General features: G+C 50.2%; 1 protein-coding gene across 3 annotated transcripts in view; it reads left to right on the plus strand.

The window, feature by feature from the left end:
- TOM1L2 (target of myb1 like 2 membrane trafficking protein) overlaps window positions 1-12,745 on the plus strand; it is a 68,492-nt gene extending 55,747 nt beyond the window's left edge. For 2 of the 3 annotated variants that reach the window (XM_064153557.1, XM_064153558.1), the window contains 3 exons: window positions 3,945-4,004; window positions 6,625-6,661; window positions 7,152-12,745. In XM_064153557.1, coding sequence (XP_064009627.1) covers window positions 3,945-4,004; window positions 6,625-6,661; window positions 7,152-7,300 — 246 coding nt within the window. In that variant the 3' untranslated portion in view covers window positions 7,301-12,745. The remainder of the gene's footprint in view (window positions 1-3,944; window positions 4,005-6,624; window positions 6,662-7,151) is intronic. The other variant, XM_064153559.1, reaches the window with a different exon arrangement.
- Window positions 12,746-16,899: the final 4,154 nt, after the last annotated feature.

Raw genomic sequence — 16,899 nt, forward strand, 5'->3', positions numbered from 1 at the left:
AATTGTCATTTCATACCTGCTTCTTTTCCAGTGGGATCACTTTTAATAGAAATAAAATGTGATAATAATAACCTTAAACTGTCATTTTAAGGGTAGAATATTGGATTTTATGACTTCTGAGGAACTATATTGGCAATACTCTTTGGCTTTTGATTGCTGGTGAGAACACCAACACATCTGACTTGGTGAAGGATGAACTTGAAATCTAGGTTCCTGTGGGATCTGTGGGATCAAACGCCTACTTTTGTTCTCCCAGCCCTCCTTTTCCATTTCCCTTTCAGGACTGTTGAGATGCTCCCATTTGTAGGATTTTCCAAAGACTAAATAAAAAAAGGAATTTGAACAACGAGCCCAACTTTTAATTAAAGCCAGTTACTTAAAGTACCCCAAAATACTTTGTGGCTTAATTTCCATTGACTTTGAGTGTAGGCTCTTATAAAAGAAATCACAATATCATTATAAAAGCAGCTCTTGCAGCCAAGACTGACTATCTAGGGAGCTGTCTTGCCAAGACTAAGAGCTCCACTAGACCGTGGATGTTTGCATAATCAAAGTATTAACAAAACAGGATCCCATTCTGGAGCCATTTCCATGTAGTCTGTGGCTGCCACTGCTGTTTGTTCCCAGAAACTGTTGTCTTTTCAAATGTGCAAACTGGCTAATTTATTTTCACTTTGCTTCTGCTGTGTTTCAGGGGATTAGTTTTTTTAACAGAACTCCCCTCCACATCTCTCAGTTTAGGGCTTCTGGAAGGAGGAGACTTGCCAAGTGCACAAGTGACTGGCAAAAGGTGAACTTGCATTGTGTGGTCAGTTTCAGATGACATAGAAGTGGTGCAACTTTCTACTTAAATACTTGAAAACTTCCAGTTACTCTTGAGAGTTTGTTCCTCCCCCACCTTTATTCTCAAACAAATTAAACCTGATGCATTTAACCCATATTTTATGGGGAAATCAGAGCTCAGAGTCTGAGGACAGTGAATTGGCAGTTTGAGTATGGAAGGAGCAATAGATGCAAACCCCTGGCTCTTCTGTGAGTGTGCTGGAAGATGGGGACAGCTCTTTAAAAGGTCAGTGCAGAGCAGAAAAAGGGGCTGACGTGCTCAAGTGTTTATCTTCCAGCTCTCTCTGCTTCTTGTATATGACCTGTGAGAAGTGCTTTGCACTTCTGAGGTCGGTGTTTGTTTGTCATGTGAAGTAGACCTGTCTGAAAGTAGAATTTCCTATTTTTCTTTTCTAAATCTGACACAGCACAGCAGCACAGACTTCCCAAAGTCCTGCCATGCTCAGGAATCCATTCCTTGCACACTTGCCTGCTGTGTTTTCAGGATAACCAGAATTTGAACTGCTGTTCCTCCTAATACAGAGACTAGGATACCACCACACTTTTTATTCACAGCTAAACAAAAGACCCCCCCCCCCCACCTTTCTCCTCCTCTCCATACTTATTTCCTTATTCTTAAAGAAACTTAAATACCTCTCAGAGCGGCAAACTAACCAACAGCTCTGAAGGCTACACCTTCCAAAGCATTGCTTATTGTCTGCAAGTTGAAGCAATCCAGGAAAGAGAGACACAGGTGAAACATCTGCCCTAGCTTTTAGGTTGCTGTAGGCTGAATAAATTCACTGCCTTACATCTCTGAAGCCAGTATTTTCCACAGCTGTTAGGCTCACAAGCAAGTTTTACAGGATGCAACTTGTTCTTGGGCAGGAAGACTGTTGGAAGACATCTATGGAGCCCTCATCTCCTTAGTAGCTGTCTGGGCCAGCTCACAGCAGCTTCAGCACACTGCCTTGTAGTTGTACCTGTGTGATCCAGTTCTGCATTGCAAGTTAAAAAGGGGAAATTATCCTAAATCTGGCCCATTCCAGAGGAAAAAAGAAGAAACTTACTTTCTGCTTGGGATCTTTGTGGATTAGCTGATTAAAGGAAAATGACAACTTGCACCTCTAGCCACTCTTGGATGTATCACATGTACTTCACCCAGCAACCTGCAGAGCTGGAGCTAAGCCATTTTCCTGGTGCCTCCCTTGGTGAGAGATGCTTTGGATGCACTCTGGACTTCCAGTTCTTTGACACAACTAAACCTTACCTCAAAGCAAGAGGTTAATTGACCTCCTCGGTGCAAAGGGCCAGCTGACTAGAAAAAAAACTTCTGTGAGGAGCTCTGCTAAACAGCACCAGCCTGTGCTGCTGCCCCTGCCATTCAGTGTCTGTCTGCTTCTGCTAGAAATCCCTGAGAAAACTCCATCCTGGAGAAGAAACGGCTCCAGGGAGACCTTAGAGCAGCCTTCCAGTACCTGAAAGGGGCTAAAAGAAAGCTGGGGAGAGACGTTTTACAAGGGATTGTAGTGATAGGGTGAGGAGGGGTGGATTGAAGCTGGAAGAGGGGAGATTTAGACTGGAGATTAGGAAGAAATTCTTTATATAGTGCAGGTGGTGAGACATTGGAACAGGTTGCCCCGGGAGGCTGTGGATGCCCCCTCCCTGGAGGTGTTCAAGGCCAGGATGGATGGGCATTGAGCAACTTGTTATAGCAGGAGGTGTTCCTGCCCATGGCAGTGGGGTTGGAACTAGAAGATCTTTAAGTTCCCTTCCAATTCAAATCATTCTGTGATTCCATGATGTCCCAGAAAATTCATCTGCAGAGCCTCTTTCAGCAATTCTTCCTCGTCTGAGAGATTCAGGCAGAGCTGGGGACTGCCTCTAACACCTTTTCATCCTAGGAGAGCCTCTCCAGCACCTCAAGGTCTCTTGCCTGCCAGCCCTGCTGCTTAGCTGCCATGCTTTGGCCTGGAACCTGCGTGCCTGATGTAGTTTTCCAAGGGTTTTGCAGGTTGTCTTTACAGGATCTGTTGTGGTGCTTTCCTGTTTACTTCTGCAGCCCTCGGTCGGGTTTCAGCAGTGCAGTCAGCCAGGAAATCCTACCCCCAACAGGCAGCAATTTCCCTTGGCTGACCCAGCTGCCCGCAGTGAAATCGCTGCGCTCCAGCCCTCGGCGCGCTGCCTGTCGCAGTCGCACAGCGCAACCCGAGCGGTTTGAGCGCAGGGGAGGAGGCAGAACTTCCATGCCTGTTTGCTAAATCATCCATGGAGGCCTGATGGGCTAGCCCCAGTGAGCCTTGGTGGAGCAGGAGTCAAGAGGAACGCATACCATGCTGTCTTCTGCCCACATCAGGAGCTGCTGCCCCATCCTCCTCCTCACCTTCACCTTTGAGACGCCACACTGGCACACGTTGAGTTTTACTGCCTCTGTTGTGAGAGAGTCACCTTTGGAAGGGGAATGGGGACGGGGAACTGGGGCTGTTTTGCTTTAAACTGGTGTGCTGAGGCTTGCCAAGGCTCAGTGGTGTGGTGGGAGGAGGACGGGGAAGGAAATATGACTCTGTACTCAGGGCTCTGACCACCTCCACCTGCGGAGAGAACCACATTGTTTTCATAGGAGTGTTGCCTCAAGTGCCCCTCTTTTTGCCAACCCATCACTGTGGTTAGTTCCCATTCTCAAAAAGAAAAAGGTGCTCAGTTTTAACATTTCAAACCCTAACTGATATCCAGTATTCTACCCTTAAAAGCTTTCCACGATCCAGATTAGAATCATCAGTCCATCTTGATGGTTTTAATGTGTGGTCAAGAAGTTCCCTGTCTTATGCTGGCATCAAGTCACGTCATTCCCCATAATCTTTCTCTTGGGTTTTTTTTTAGCCTTGTTGTTCATAATTTCCTTTCCAAGTGTTTCTTTATTTGAAATGCCATTTATATTTTGTTGCCTTTTTTTTTTCCCCTTCCTTTTTTATTTTGTTTTGTTTCCAGCACATCTCACATCTTTGTTTTTGTTTTGTTTTGTTTTTAATCTTATTTCTGGCGTTTTCCATCGCTCTGTGGCCATGATTGTGGATGTGTTTTGGGTTTTGCCTGCCTTGCTGTTCTCTCGCTGCACTCCCTAGATCCCTGTTGCACAGTCCTCTGTCATGGATGACATTGAGGAGTGGCTCAGTACCGACTTGGTGAGACTCTTTATATTTTCATTTTTCACTCTTGTACAGATAACTTTCAATGCATTACTGAGTTACTGATACTTCTCCTAACAGGAGGCAGTGACACTTCCAAATCACACAGCCTATTTCCCTTTGAAGGCAAGATCTCAGCAGGAGGAGATAGGGTCGTGTTCAGCAATTCAATAAACCCCCTTTTTTCCCCCCATGAGTTGTTTTATTTTCACTTCTCCACGTTAACATCACAGAATAGCAGCACTCCAGAAGCCCTGTGTTTCTGGACCCTGCACAGGAAAGCATTTAAACATGTGCTGAGGTTTCCCTGTGTTCTCCACCAGACCTAAAGCACATGTTTAAAGGCTGCACGAGCTTTGACATGCTTACATTGAGGCATGCTTTTAAGAGATGCTGGATCAGGGCTTAGACTTCTCTCAGACAGAGATGTCTTTGTTAAATTGGCAAGCAACCTTAACATGTTTCATAACAGTGATAATAAAAATTTATGGCAGTCTCTCTTCAACATTTATAACTTTCTGTTTCTCCTGAATGGTTATTGTCTAGTGATTATTAAACAAACAAACAAGAGACAGAGATAAAAGTAGCTTTTCCTTTGTTCTGGAGTTTGTTTTGCTGTACCAGTACACATTAGGGTTAAGCAGTGGTACAGCTAGCAGGCATTAATTCTGCTCTTGTTTTTAATGTAAGCATCTGACTCAAGTTAACCGAGTGCATTTTGGGGAGGGGTGGTGGGTTGTATTTCAGACTGCTCCTTTAAACGTGGTTTTACTGAACTAAACCGTTGCCTTGTGGTCACTGTATCCCTAAGGATCATCTTCCATTCTTCCAGCTTCAGATATTGTCCCTAGGTAACTCCTTAAGGTCTCCCCAGCCCCTTGTGGTTGCTTGCTCAGCTCTTAGCCTGGCAGCTGTAAGGCTCTGGCAGCAGTGCTGCAGGCATGCTTCAGCAGGTCAGCTCTCTCTGCTCCAGCACCAGAGCTGACTGTACCAAAGGAGGAAAAAGCTCCTGCTCTCCAAAGCTGCCTGAAGTGCTTCAACACATTCTGGCTTTGGGTGTTGGAGGTTGGCAGACCAACTGGCTGTCTTTGAAATGTCACTGCCTTGCAGCTGCAGGTAGCTTTTTCAGGCCTCAATACAGAGAGTCATTTTCAAATTGAATTACAAACTGGACTCATTTTGCTAAAGGAATACAGTACATCTTGCATGTCCACTCTGCTTAAGCCATAAACTTTTGTCTTTGCCATTTAAATTAATTTAGCAGGAGAGAAGATCTCGTGGAGAGATAGCAAAGTAGCTCTGCCTATCTGTCATGCCCCTAGTTTTGCTCCAGAAGAGCAGAGCAGAGCAATGCTGTGTAAATGCCTGAACAGGCCTGAGGACTGCACGTGCTGTGACCGTGACAGTAACAGCTTCTCTCCTCCTGGCTGCCTGGGTCTCCCCCTGGCCATGTGTGGGTGCAGCACAGAGCTGCCCTCTGAGAAACTTTGGACTGGGTTTTTGTTTTTTTCTGGGTTCCCCCTCCCCTTGTTTGGTTTGGTTTGGGTTTTTTTCCTTAATGAGTCATTTCAGTCCTCTGCTTGCTGGCTGAGGAAGTTACAGATTGTATCAGCTCATCATTATGTATTTCCTTACACTTTTTGGCGTCCAGTGGAGCAAGCAGTACCTCTGCTGTGTCAAAGGCTGCTGTGTGCCTTTGGAAACCTCTGTGCAACAGAAAGCTGGTAGATACTCCACAGTTTTAGTACTTGGGCAGTAAAAACCTTTGTGAGGCCAGTCATCATGTTCCTATTCTCCTGGTAGCTAAGCCATGGTATGGACAAACATTTTTCTTTTCCAAAGCAGGTTCAACATGAGGTTTTCAAGTAGGATTTTCACCCATAATGTCCAGGTTTCAGCTGAAGGGAACACCAGTTGAGACACCCTGATAGATTGACAAGGATGCCATAATCTTAGACTTTTAATTTCCTTCTTAAAGCACTGTTGGAAGTGTCCTACACAGCTAGTAGAAAACACATGGACACCCCAGCATCCCAGCCCTTGTGTCTTATGGAGAGGCACTAACTGCCCCTCATGCCCCTCGTGCAGCCCACCCTAGTTTTGTGCAGAATGGACACCAGGAAAGCTGCTGTATTCAAATGCCCTCCTGCAGGAGAAACATTGGCCCCAGACTATTTTGCAGTGTGTGTCCTTTGTCAGCTAAAAGTGCATTTTATTTGAAGGCACAATGCAAACAGCAGCCCTGGCTTCGTTTAAAGGGTTTTGTGACAGAAAAGGTGGCATCCTGCACAGTGCTTGTGCAACTCAGACAGCTCAGGTTTTGAGCAGGCCTGCTGTCTGATGTGGAAACAACGCTGAGGAAAGCCTAGCTACCCACCAGCAATCTTCAGAAGCTTCTCTAGTGTTCGTCCTCCTGCTCTGCAGCACAGAGAAATGTCAGTCACCATCAGCCTCCTGACACAGGAGCTGTGCCATTTCCCCAGGTCACCCTGCTCACATAGTTAGCATGTGGAAACAAGTGGTGGAAACTGTCTGGTTGCATTAAACATGTGCTGAGGCTGCTAGTGAGGGTGAAGCAGTGCCTGTGTCTTCACATGCCTTTTTCTCCCTGTTGCAGAAAGGAGATGAAGTGGAAGAAGGAGTGACCAGTGAAGGTAAGCAGAGACGCCTGTGGCTGTGAGCTGTTCTCAGTGCACAGACTGAGTTATCTGCTTTGATCCCTGACTTCTCCCAGCCTGATGTTCCCCAGCAAATGATTCTGCATGCAGAAACGCAGGAGGGGAGCATTTCAGAGCAATGAGTTTGTGTCTGTGGTGTGAGGAAGCCCTCCTGGCAGCGAGTGCTTTCCTGCCATCTTCCTTGGCTGTGCACTGTGTTTGTGCCAGCAGGAACGCATCCCTGAGCTGCTCAGCCCTTTGGAATGATGTTTCCCTGCTTCTGTGGCGGCTGATGGCATAGCATGGGATTGATTCCCTCTGCTGCCTGGGCTAGGGTGTCTCAAAGGACGTCCATACCCTTCCTGAGGAAGTCAGGCTGGACAAACGTGTGCCTGCAAAAACAGCCTGGCCAGGGCCAGCCACTGCTAACCTCTATCCCTGTTCTCACCTCTCTCCCTTCTTTTCTGTTTTTGTTTTTGCATTGCAGAGTTTGACAAATTTCTAGAAGAGCGAGCCAAAGCAGCAGAGATGGTTCCCAACCTGCCATCCCCTCCCGTGGAAGCCCCCAGCCCTGCGACAAACCCTTCCGGCAGGAAAAAGCAGGAGCGCCCGGAGGATGCCCTCTTTGCACTGTGAAGATCGCTCTTAGCCGCAGCTCCGCGGGCAAACGTCGCTGTGCGGCCACTTTGTCCTCCCACACTACTTGGCTAACAACGACCCTCCCCCTTCCTCCTCAACTTCATAGATGGCTTCTCCTTCCCCCTCCCCAAGTCTTCCCCAAACAATCCACTACTCCCACAGGCTCTGATTCTTTCTGTTTCAGTCCAACACTGTTCCTGCCAGACCACGATTCTCCAGCACTCGCTTAATCCCCTCCTTCCTATCCCAGCTGCACAAAACCAGCTCTCGATGCCGAAAACCCCTTTAGAATGCATGAGTACGTCACACCACCCTGAGACAAAAGCCCAGAGGGGAGAGAGAGCAGCCTTGCCCTTCAGTTTATGTAGGGATCATCCTCTTCTGTAGGCAGGTCCTGCCAAGTAGACTGCTCTGTCGATCAGCATGTAATTGACTGAGCTGGAATGTTCGGGAGGAGCGTGTCTTTATTTTTAGCTGAAATGGTAATGTATTGGCTTTCATGTCAGATTCGACAGCAAGGAACAACTGTTCCCCTTTCAACATGTGCTTCACAACTTAAAATCCTTTACTCTCACACTCACACATCTCCCAGTACCATATGGTGGTCGCTGCCCCCCCCCCCCCCCGACACTTCATGTTCCAAAGCTCACAGGGTATTTTTTTCCTTGTGTTTTATCTGGGCTTGCTCTCATTTAAAGCAGTCTGTGGGCCATGTCCAGTAGCTCTGGCAGTTGAGGAGAATGAGGAACATGAAGCTAAATTGATGCTGTAACGTTAGTGCATGAAGCATTTTGCTCTTTGGGAGAGCATTCACACATGAGGACTTTTTTCTAGCGTGGTTGCCTTTTAAAATAGCTGGGTTATTTTTTCCTTACCTTGGATTCCTTCTTCAGTGACTGCAGAGCTCTGCGTTTGTCTCAGCTGGTGTCAGTAATATCCATGCAGATGGATGGGACTTGCTCAGGGACTGGGTGTGAACTGAGATTCCTGGATTCCCTGCCATGCTGGGTAGGATAGACGTGCTGGCTCCTGGTGGTAGGTGTGAGTTAAAAAAAGGCAGACCTCACAAAGGCTTGTACGAGATGCTGGGGGAGATGGCTACCATGGAGGGATTAGCCCTGCCTGCTTGTGCTGGAGGTGAAACTCCTCATTTCTTTCTGGGTTTGGGCCTGAGAAAGTGATGGTTGTGGCTGTGCTGTTTGTCATTTTTGGAGCATCCTCTGATACCTCTGCCCCTTTAGTAACTCCCAGGTCCTTCGGGTCTGCAGCCTCCCTTCTGCCTGTGCCAACAAGCGTATTCCTTTGCTTGCCAGAGGCATGGCTGAGAGTGCTGCTCTTCCCGGAGCTGCCAGAAGGGATTGCAGCATGCATGCCTGCCTGGCTGGGCTGAGATGCAGAGCTGGAGCAGGCAGCTCCAGCCATCACTGCATTCCCCAGCCTGTTCCTTGGTAGGAAGCCAGTGGTGCAAGATGGCAGGATCAAAAAGAGTGCTAAACACTGCACGGCAGGGAGAATCTCTTCTCCTGACAGAGAGGCACTTGATCAGATGAAAGCCCAGGCAGGCAGCAGCACTCCAGCCCCTCTTCCTCAGAGTGCTCATTGTCTTGGACTAGCATCCACTTGGTTCTGACTTGGCATGGCTGAGCTTCCTGGGATGATGGTGCATGTTGAGCTCTCTCAGAAGTTGTTCTGGACTGAGGACCAACTGCTGATGGGAAGGCAACCAAAACTCTAATCTCTGCATAGTTATTAGCTTCCTAGGGTCCACCACACTTTGGTAGGCTGCAACACATAAAACCTGTTACCAAATGGCCCAGTGGCAGCACTGGTGGTCTTTGAGAAGAGGCCATGGTCATCTTCAGTGTTGTTTGGTGCAGGATTTCCAGACTGTTCCAGTTCAGATCTTGCTCTGTGCTGTCTCTGCTGATCCTCTCCTTTGTCCTGCTCTGCCTGCATCCTCTTCTGGCATCCCTCCATGTGTAGCTGGGCCCTGGCCATGCTGCTCTGCCACCCCTCAGCACTGCTTTGGTATCTCATCACTGCTCCATAGCTCACCACATGGCTTGCAAGTGGCTGGGGAAAATCAGTGTAAGGCTGGAGATAAATTAGGATGGATCAAGCTGCCTCTTCTCCCCACTTGCTGACCCTGTCTCCTTCTGAGCCCCTTCCATGTGGGTCTGCAGAGGGTTTCTCTCCATTTCATCTTCTCTGTGGCTAATGACAAGTCTGCCTTGGCTGCACATACATGCTCCTGCTCTCACCCACTGCACTCCCTCCTTAACACAAGGTGAGCCCAATGCTCAGGCGCTGGCTCCCAGGCACCCTGCTGCCAGCTCCTGCCTTGCTGCAACAGGTCAGATGTGGCCACCAGCTCCCAGAAACCTGAGGAAACTTCTATCATGATGCCAATTTGATTTGAGACAGTGTCTGGTGGTTGCCTGGGCAGTGTTGCTAGCACAGAGTGAATTGTTGGTATTCCTGTCAGTGCAAAAAGCTCCATGGGTGTTTTAAGTGTGTATTTTCTCTCCTAAATCCTTGAAACACATTGACCCTGTAAATGGCCGCATCAGGTGATTCTAAGCATGCTAATCCAGCTTCCCTGCCGAGCCAGAGGAGATAATCGCATTGCTCAGGCTTGGGGACATTGTCAAATGATGGTGAGTGGCAAGGATAGCACTGGGCAGTCACCAAGCCCCCTTGCAGAGCCTCACTGCTGTGGATTTGCTGGTCCTTCTTCCCCCACCCCGAAGCAAAAAGAGGTTTGGGGGTTGTGTGCTGTTAATGCTGCTTCTTTCTGTCATGCTAAATCTGTCCTGGGACTTCCAAGTTGTTGCTGTAGAGAGAATCAGGTCCCCTTCTGGAAGATCTCATGGAGCTGTCAGTGACTGCTCCCTCCAGCCTGGGAGGAAAAGAGATGAAACAAAATGTCTGGGGCTGAGGGGAGATGAGGAGCTTGCATTGGCACAACTCAAGAGTCTGTTTTCTGTGCTTGCAACCTCAGGCACCCCACAGTCCTCACTGACACCCCATGTTCTCTGCTGGAATGCAAGGGCACTGTTTGCAGGGGGTGGCAGGTGTCTTGGCTGGAAGTAGGGCTGCACTCAGGAGATGCACATCTTGGGTGATGTCTGCTCAGCCTGGGGCTAAACATCCTTGTGCTGGGAGCCTCGATGGGTCTGGTTAAAGCACAGCCTTGCCGTGAGTTCAGTTTGGAGCCTGAATCCAGCAGGCCTGGCTGTCAGGGGCTGGAGGCAGCAAAGGGGACAGAGCACGTGGCAGAACAGTGGTAGCTTAGCCCAAACCTTCTTTAACAAACGTTAGAGCTATGCTGGAGCTTCCTTATGTCCTGTATCAGGATCTCTCCTCTTCCCCATCCTCTTGTGGGCTGCAGAAAAGCTGTTGGAGGGAAAGAGAAGGGGTTTTTCACTTCAAAGACCAACCTCTTGATTTACTCTTCCTTCGCTTTCACTCTTAAGTGCTTCCTCCGTGCAAGTGAGCAGAGGCCTTGGGTGGCTGCGACGCTTGCGAGAAGAGGGACAGAGCCGCAGCCTGCTCCGCTTCCCGTCAGCCACATCCCGGCGCTGTCTAGGCGTAGTAGGAATCACAGCTTGACACTCAACGACACTAAATTATTATGGAGGTCCTTTGTGCGTTCTAATCATACCCTTCTCTAGGTTCAATTATTTATTTTTTTTGTCAATACTGTTTTTTTTCCCCTTTCCAGTGTGTTTTTTAACCTCTTCTGTTAACCCATCCTGTGCTGAGGTGTAAGAAATGAAATGGTTTCTATTTAAATACGTCCTCGGGGTTTTGGGGGTTGGGGGGGTTGTTTTTGTTTCATTGTCACGTGTAGATTCCAGCTGCATCTTTGGCAGGTGTAGTAGCAAACAATGTGCTGTACAGACATTTAGGGTGTTTAGTATGTAGGTGAGGCTCATAGGAGAATCGCTCATAAAAGCGTAGCGCGGTGTCTCTTAAAGGGAACAGCAGAAATGCAGAGACTGGTCCTTACTGGGACCCTCTGTGTAGCCTCCCAGATACCTTTCCCCTTCCGATGATCACAGCCTCTCTCTCTGGAAAGTGCTGATCAAAACAGCTCTGCCCATTTTCAGAGCTAGTTTTACACCTCCGAGCTGAAGAAAGGGTTTAGTGGGAGTTTTCCCTTCGTTTGGCTTTTTTTATTATGGGGTGCACTGACTGTTTCCACCTCTAACTGGAGGGCTCTGCAGAGCTGGCTGTGTTGGCGAGATGTTTCCCTCCAGGGGTGGAAGAACAGATGCAGGCAGTGGTTTCGGATCCGGAGCAAGGGTGATGGTCCCCTTCATAAGCTGCTGCAGGATCTGGGTCAACGCTCCCCCGGCCAACCCAGCCTGTTCCTGTTCCTCCCTATTCAATGCTCTCCTGCTTTCCCCCATGAGGACAGGACATGCAGACCAGGAGAGCAAACACAGCAGTGTTTCCAACAGTCTTTTTCATCTGATGACTTGCTCAGTCTCTTGTGGCTGCTAAGAGTCCTGTAGTAGAGTGGGAACTGGTTGTGCTATCTCCATCCCTAGCCCAGCCTCATCCAGCTCAGTCATTGTTTACCTCCAGAATGCCAACCACAAGGCTTGGGGAGCCTACCCTGGAAAAAAACCAAAACAGCTCAGGACAATTATTTTTGTGGAAATAATGAAGCAGGCAATCAGTGAGTGGATTTATGGCCTTTTTGGAGGTAACTCTTCAGCCACCCACCCTTGCGAGGAGAAGAGGTACAAATCCCCTTGCCAGGTGCCCAGAGGCTTTGCTGGTGCCCACACAGCACCTTCCCACTCATCCCTTTCAAACTGCAGCCTCCAGAGTAGGCTGTGCTTGCCTGCTCCATCCTCAGGCTGCCAGCCCCAGCCTCCCCATACCATGCCCCAGGTTTCTTTCCCATCCTGGGGAGAGGTGAGGTGGTTTTTCCACGCAGAGCCAGCTGGGAGCTCTGGTGCTGGTTCTCTTTAGCCCGTGGCAAAGCTATGCCAACCATCCCACCCTGCTCTGTGTTTTTATGAGTACAAGCTCCTCACTCTGTACATGTTACAATGAGCTGTCGTTAACCCTACAAATGTAACCCCTGTAAGAGCTTCTCTGTATATTACAGCTGTAGGCTTTCCAGATCAAAGTGGATAATATTTATTTACTGAAGATATTGGATATTTTTTTGTTTGGGAATGGGGTAGGGTGAGAAGGGGGACATAACTGTTTAAAGAGATTGATTATGTAAAGAGAAACAAAATACACCAAAAGCAGAGAAACTCAACACTAAAACGTTGCTGTATTCATGTAGAAAGTGTTTACCTTAAGGACAAGACAACTGTATTAATCTGCCATTGTTTAACTTGCTCCAGAAATCATCTCTACTTTGGTTCCTGCATGTGAGATACTCCAATAAAGACACTACTAGTGTGACCTGGAAAAGTGGCACCTGTCTGTCTGTCTGTCTGTGTCTCTCACATGGTGTCTTACTCTGCTTCACTGCCCAGCCTGCACACAAGGGGATGAAGTGCAGGTGTCAAAACAGAACGCAGGCTTTGGGGGACCATAGAATCACAGGCTGGGTTGGGTTGGAAAGGACCTTTAAAGGTCACCTAGCCCACCCCTGCTGCAGCCAGCAGAGACATCTGCAACTTAGACCCTCAGTTTTCTCCAGATGACAGAGGCCCAGGTCTTCACACCAGGAGAAGGCTGTCCTCGCAGAAGATGCTCTTTGTGCCTTTATGTGGGTCTTGGCACAGCTTTTAAAGCTGACATCAGACAAGCACACAAGTAACAACCCTGGTGCTCGGTAGAACACCTGCCCAACTTGCAGGGCTTGCCAGATGGTCCTCAGGGGGTAACTTTGTGACCTTGGTGCTTGGTGACCTAGAAAGTGATGGGGAAGGAGCTGTTGTGCACTGCAATGCAGGAGATGTTTCCAGCCCAAGCAATAGGTGACTTTTCCTGACTCATCGGCCAGGAATTCATTCCAGCATCCTCATTTATCACAGTGGTTGTGATGGGCAGAGAAGGATGAGCAGCCATCTAGCAACCCTGGAGGAGTGACATGGTATTCCTTTACAGAATCACACACAATCCCAGCATGGTGAGGGACCTCTGGAGATTATCCAGTCCAACCCCACTGTTAAAGCAGGGGCACCCACAGCAGGATGCTCAGGACCACAATAGCCAGGTGAGTTTGGAATGTCTCCACAGAAGGAGACTCCACAACCTGTCTGGGCACCCTCACAGCAATTTTCCCCTCCCATTCAGATGGAACCTCCTGGGTTCTGTTCTGTGCCCATTCCCCCTTGTCCTGTCACTGGGCACCATTGAAAAGAGCCTGCCTCCATCCCGTTGCCTACTACCCTTTAGTTCATGCTGAGCATTGAGCAGACCCCCTTTCAGGCCGCTCTTCTCCAGGATCAAGAGCCCCAGGGCTCTCAGCTTTTTCTCCTCACAGAGGTGCCCCAGGCCCCTCAGCATCTCTGTAGCCTCTGCTGGACTCTCTCCAGTAGTTCCCTGTCTTTATTGAACTGGGGAGCCCAGAACTGGACCCAGTACTCCAGCTCTGTTCTCGCTTGGAATGATGCCCTCCATCCCACACACAAAGATCAAAACTCGTGGTCTGTGGTTTAGAAGCTGCTTTGGAGGAAGGGGGTTGTGTGTGGCAGAGCCTGAAAGATGAGTTTCCCCTCCTTGTAGCTGCAGCTGAGCACGCGTGAAATCCAGCTCTGCCCCAGCTTGTTCACCACTGCTCTGTGCTGGGCACTTTTGGGTAGGTTCAGGGCCCAGCTCTGCTGAGAAAGGTGTGGAGGTGCCACTGCCCTGACAGAGCAGAAGTCACACAAAAAGCACCAGATCAGCCATTTCGGTGCTCTGCAGGGGGGAGGCTGCCACAGCAAGTGCTTGCTGCTCTCCTGGGGGTTGCAACACATTGTTTTCTGTCTCCATCAGAGGCAAAAGCAGGTGCTGGGAAGAGTGTAAGAGCAGGAGCAAGGTATGGCTATTTCACACCTGTGCCCCTCAGGCTCCAAAAACTGGTGGCACCTGAGATCCCAAACCAAGTGTCACTTCCCTGTGTTTGTGAACCCTGATGAGCTTCTTACCTCCAAAGCGGCTTCTGTAGAGACCCTGTGAGCTCCCAGCATGGGCTGGGGGCTCCTGCACATCCTCAGCCAAGGGATGTGCCCCTTGGCCACGTGGAGCTTCTCCCTTATGAGGAAAGGCTGCTAGACCTGGCCAGGGCTGTTCAGTTTGGAGAAGAGCAGTCTGAGAGAGAATCTTCTCAGTGCTCAGCAAGTGCTAAAGGGTGGGGGGCAAGAAGATGGAGCCAGACTCTTTTCTGTGGTGCCCAGCGACAGGACAAGTGCCAAACACAAACTAGAACCTAGGAGGTAGCATATGAACAGAAAGAAAAACTGCTGTGAGGGTGCTGGAACCCTGGAGCAAGCTGCCCAGACAGGCTGTGGAGTCTCTTTCCCTGGCGAGATTCCAACCCCACCTGGACGCTGTGATCCGGGGCAACCTTCTTTATCGGGCAGGTTGGACTGTATGATCTTCAGAGGTCCCCTGCCACGCTGTGCTTCTGTGATTCTGTGTCAGGGCTTTTCAGAGTAGGGCACTGATCCTGGTGTGAATGGGAAGTGACCACGCGAGCGTTTGCCTTTCCCCATTTCACTCTGGGGTAAATAACCCCGGGGCAGGGGTTGTGCTGTGCTTTGGAGTGCTGTCAGCCCCAGCTGTGTGTTTACCCAAGCCGCGGCTCAGGAAGGGGTAGTTGACAGAGCAGAGTTACAGGTAGAGAAGGAGAGAAGAGGCTTTCAATCTGTTTGCAACACTAATTAATGATTAACGCCACGCTCTGCCGGAGCAAAACAAACCCCTGAAGCATGTGGGATGCTGAGGCTGGGAGTGGGGCTGCCCTGGGCTTGGCTGATTTCAGAGCAGGGTTAAGGTATTCTGGCAGGTGACAGATGTCCCGAGAGCTTGTATCCATCTCGGGGGTGGGGAGGGGAGGGAGGTGCGGGGGAATGGTCTTGTTTCCATCTGGGGCACAGCATTTTGGGGCAGCAGGATGAGAGATGTTCCATGCAGGGAGCCTGAAGCTGTCACATTTGTGCTCTGCAGATGAAGCACAGCGCGTCGCAGAGCCTGTCGCTGCCACCACTGCGACTCAGGACAATGCTCCGTGCCAGCAGCGAGCCCCACGCTGCCAACGAGCCCTGTGCAGCCGTCCGAGCCCGCCGCAGCCACTCGAGCCTGCCCGGCCGGCTCGGTGGCCAAAGCCCACACACCCTGGGGTCAGTTTGTTTTCTGTCTCATCCCTGTGGTTTCCTCCTAAGCCTGCGCCCGGGAAAAACGTCTCAGCGACTCTGGAGCAACCACGTGGCCCCGCTGCCATCCCCGCAGGACCGGCATGATGTAATCGCGGGCCCTGAGCCGTGATGCAGAATCACTCCACTCCGGGCCGCCGCGCTTATTGGCTCCGTGGCCCTGGTCCTACGGGCGGGGTTTTCCCTACCCCGCAACCACGCTCACCCCCGGGAGCCCCACCCCGCCTGGCATCCATCGGCCTCCAAACGCAGCGAGCTGCCGAGGGTGCTCCATTCTTCCATCCTGCACAGGGGATGCTGAGTGTTTGCTTGGGTCCCCCGGAGCAGGGGAAGCATCATGTGGGGGTCCCTGGGGTGCAGGGATCCTTAGGGTCAGGGAATGTGCCCTGCAAAGCCTGGCTTTGCCTGCCCCTTGTGTGAAAGCAAAGCCACGTCTGTATGTTTCCCCCGTTCCATGTCTCGTGGGGAAGGCTGTGCACCTGGGTCTTGCCTGGCTTCTTAGGGGTGTGGTGACCCTCACGAGGGTGCCCTAAAGTCTCCCGGGGCCACGGCACATCCATCTCCCCAGCCTTGAAACCTGCTCTCTCCTGCAGCACACCGACTGCTGCAAGGGCTTTGCTGAAAGCAAACGGAACCCTACCACTGCCACACAGCCCAGTTTCTCCCTGGTCACCCCGGTAAAAATGTGGGGCAAGAACACATTCACCCTCGCAGACCCAACAGCAGGTTGGGGATATCCTGAGGGTTTGCCTCTAACAGTGTTTGTTGTGGGTGAGAGATGTCCCAGCAGCTGTCAGTGGCCTGCATGTGGGTGACGCTGTCCCAGCCATCAGCACGGAGCTGAGCCAGGACCCGCTGGGCTCAGTCCATCTTGGCCACAGGTTAACGTCCCCAGCTCCAGAAAGCTCAACTTGGGGTGAGAGTGCAGAGGGACTAGCAAGGTTGTGTGCCCCTGGCTCTGCCACCCACCATGTGCACACACACAGGATGTTCTGTGTCATCCCCAGTGAGCTCCATGTCACACTGGGGTGCTCTGTGTCATGTAGAACATCCCTCTATGACACAGGGCTGCCCACTGTACCACCACGCAGGAGCCAGCAAGGCTAGGGGCAGGTGTTTACGGTGTGGTCAGGGTTAATTCACAGGTACCCTCAGATTGTGCTTGGTGGTGCAAAGAGGGGAGGGCAGACTTGAAGAGGGATAACGTTGGAGAGCAATTCCTTTTCCTAAACTGTTCCCAGCAGTGAGGCAAACTCCCCA

Source organism: Pogoniulus pusillus, chromosome 13 (assembly GCF_015220805.1).
Source record: "Pogoniulus pusillus isolate bPogPus1 chromosome 13, bPogPus1.pri, whole genome shotgun sequence".
Lineage (NCBI taxonomy): Eukaryota > Metazoa > Chordata > Aves > Piciformes > Lybiidae > Pogoniulus > Pogoniulus pusillus.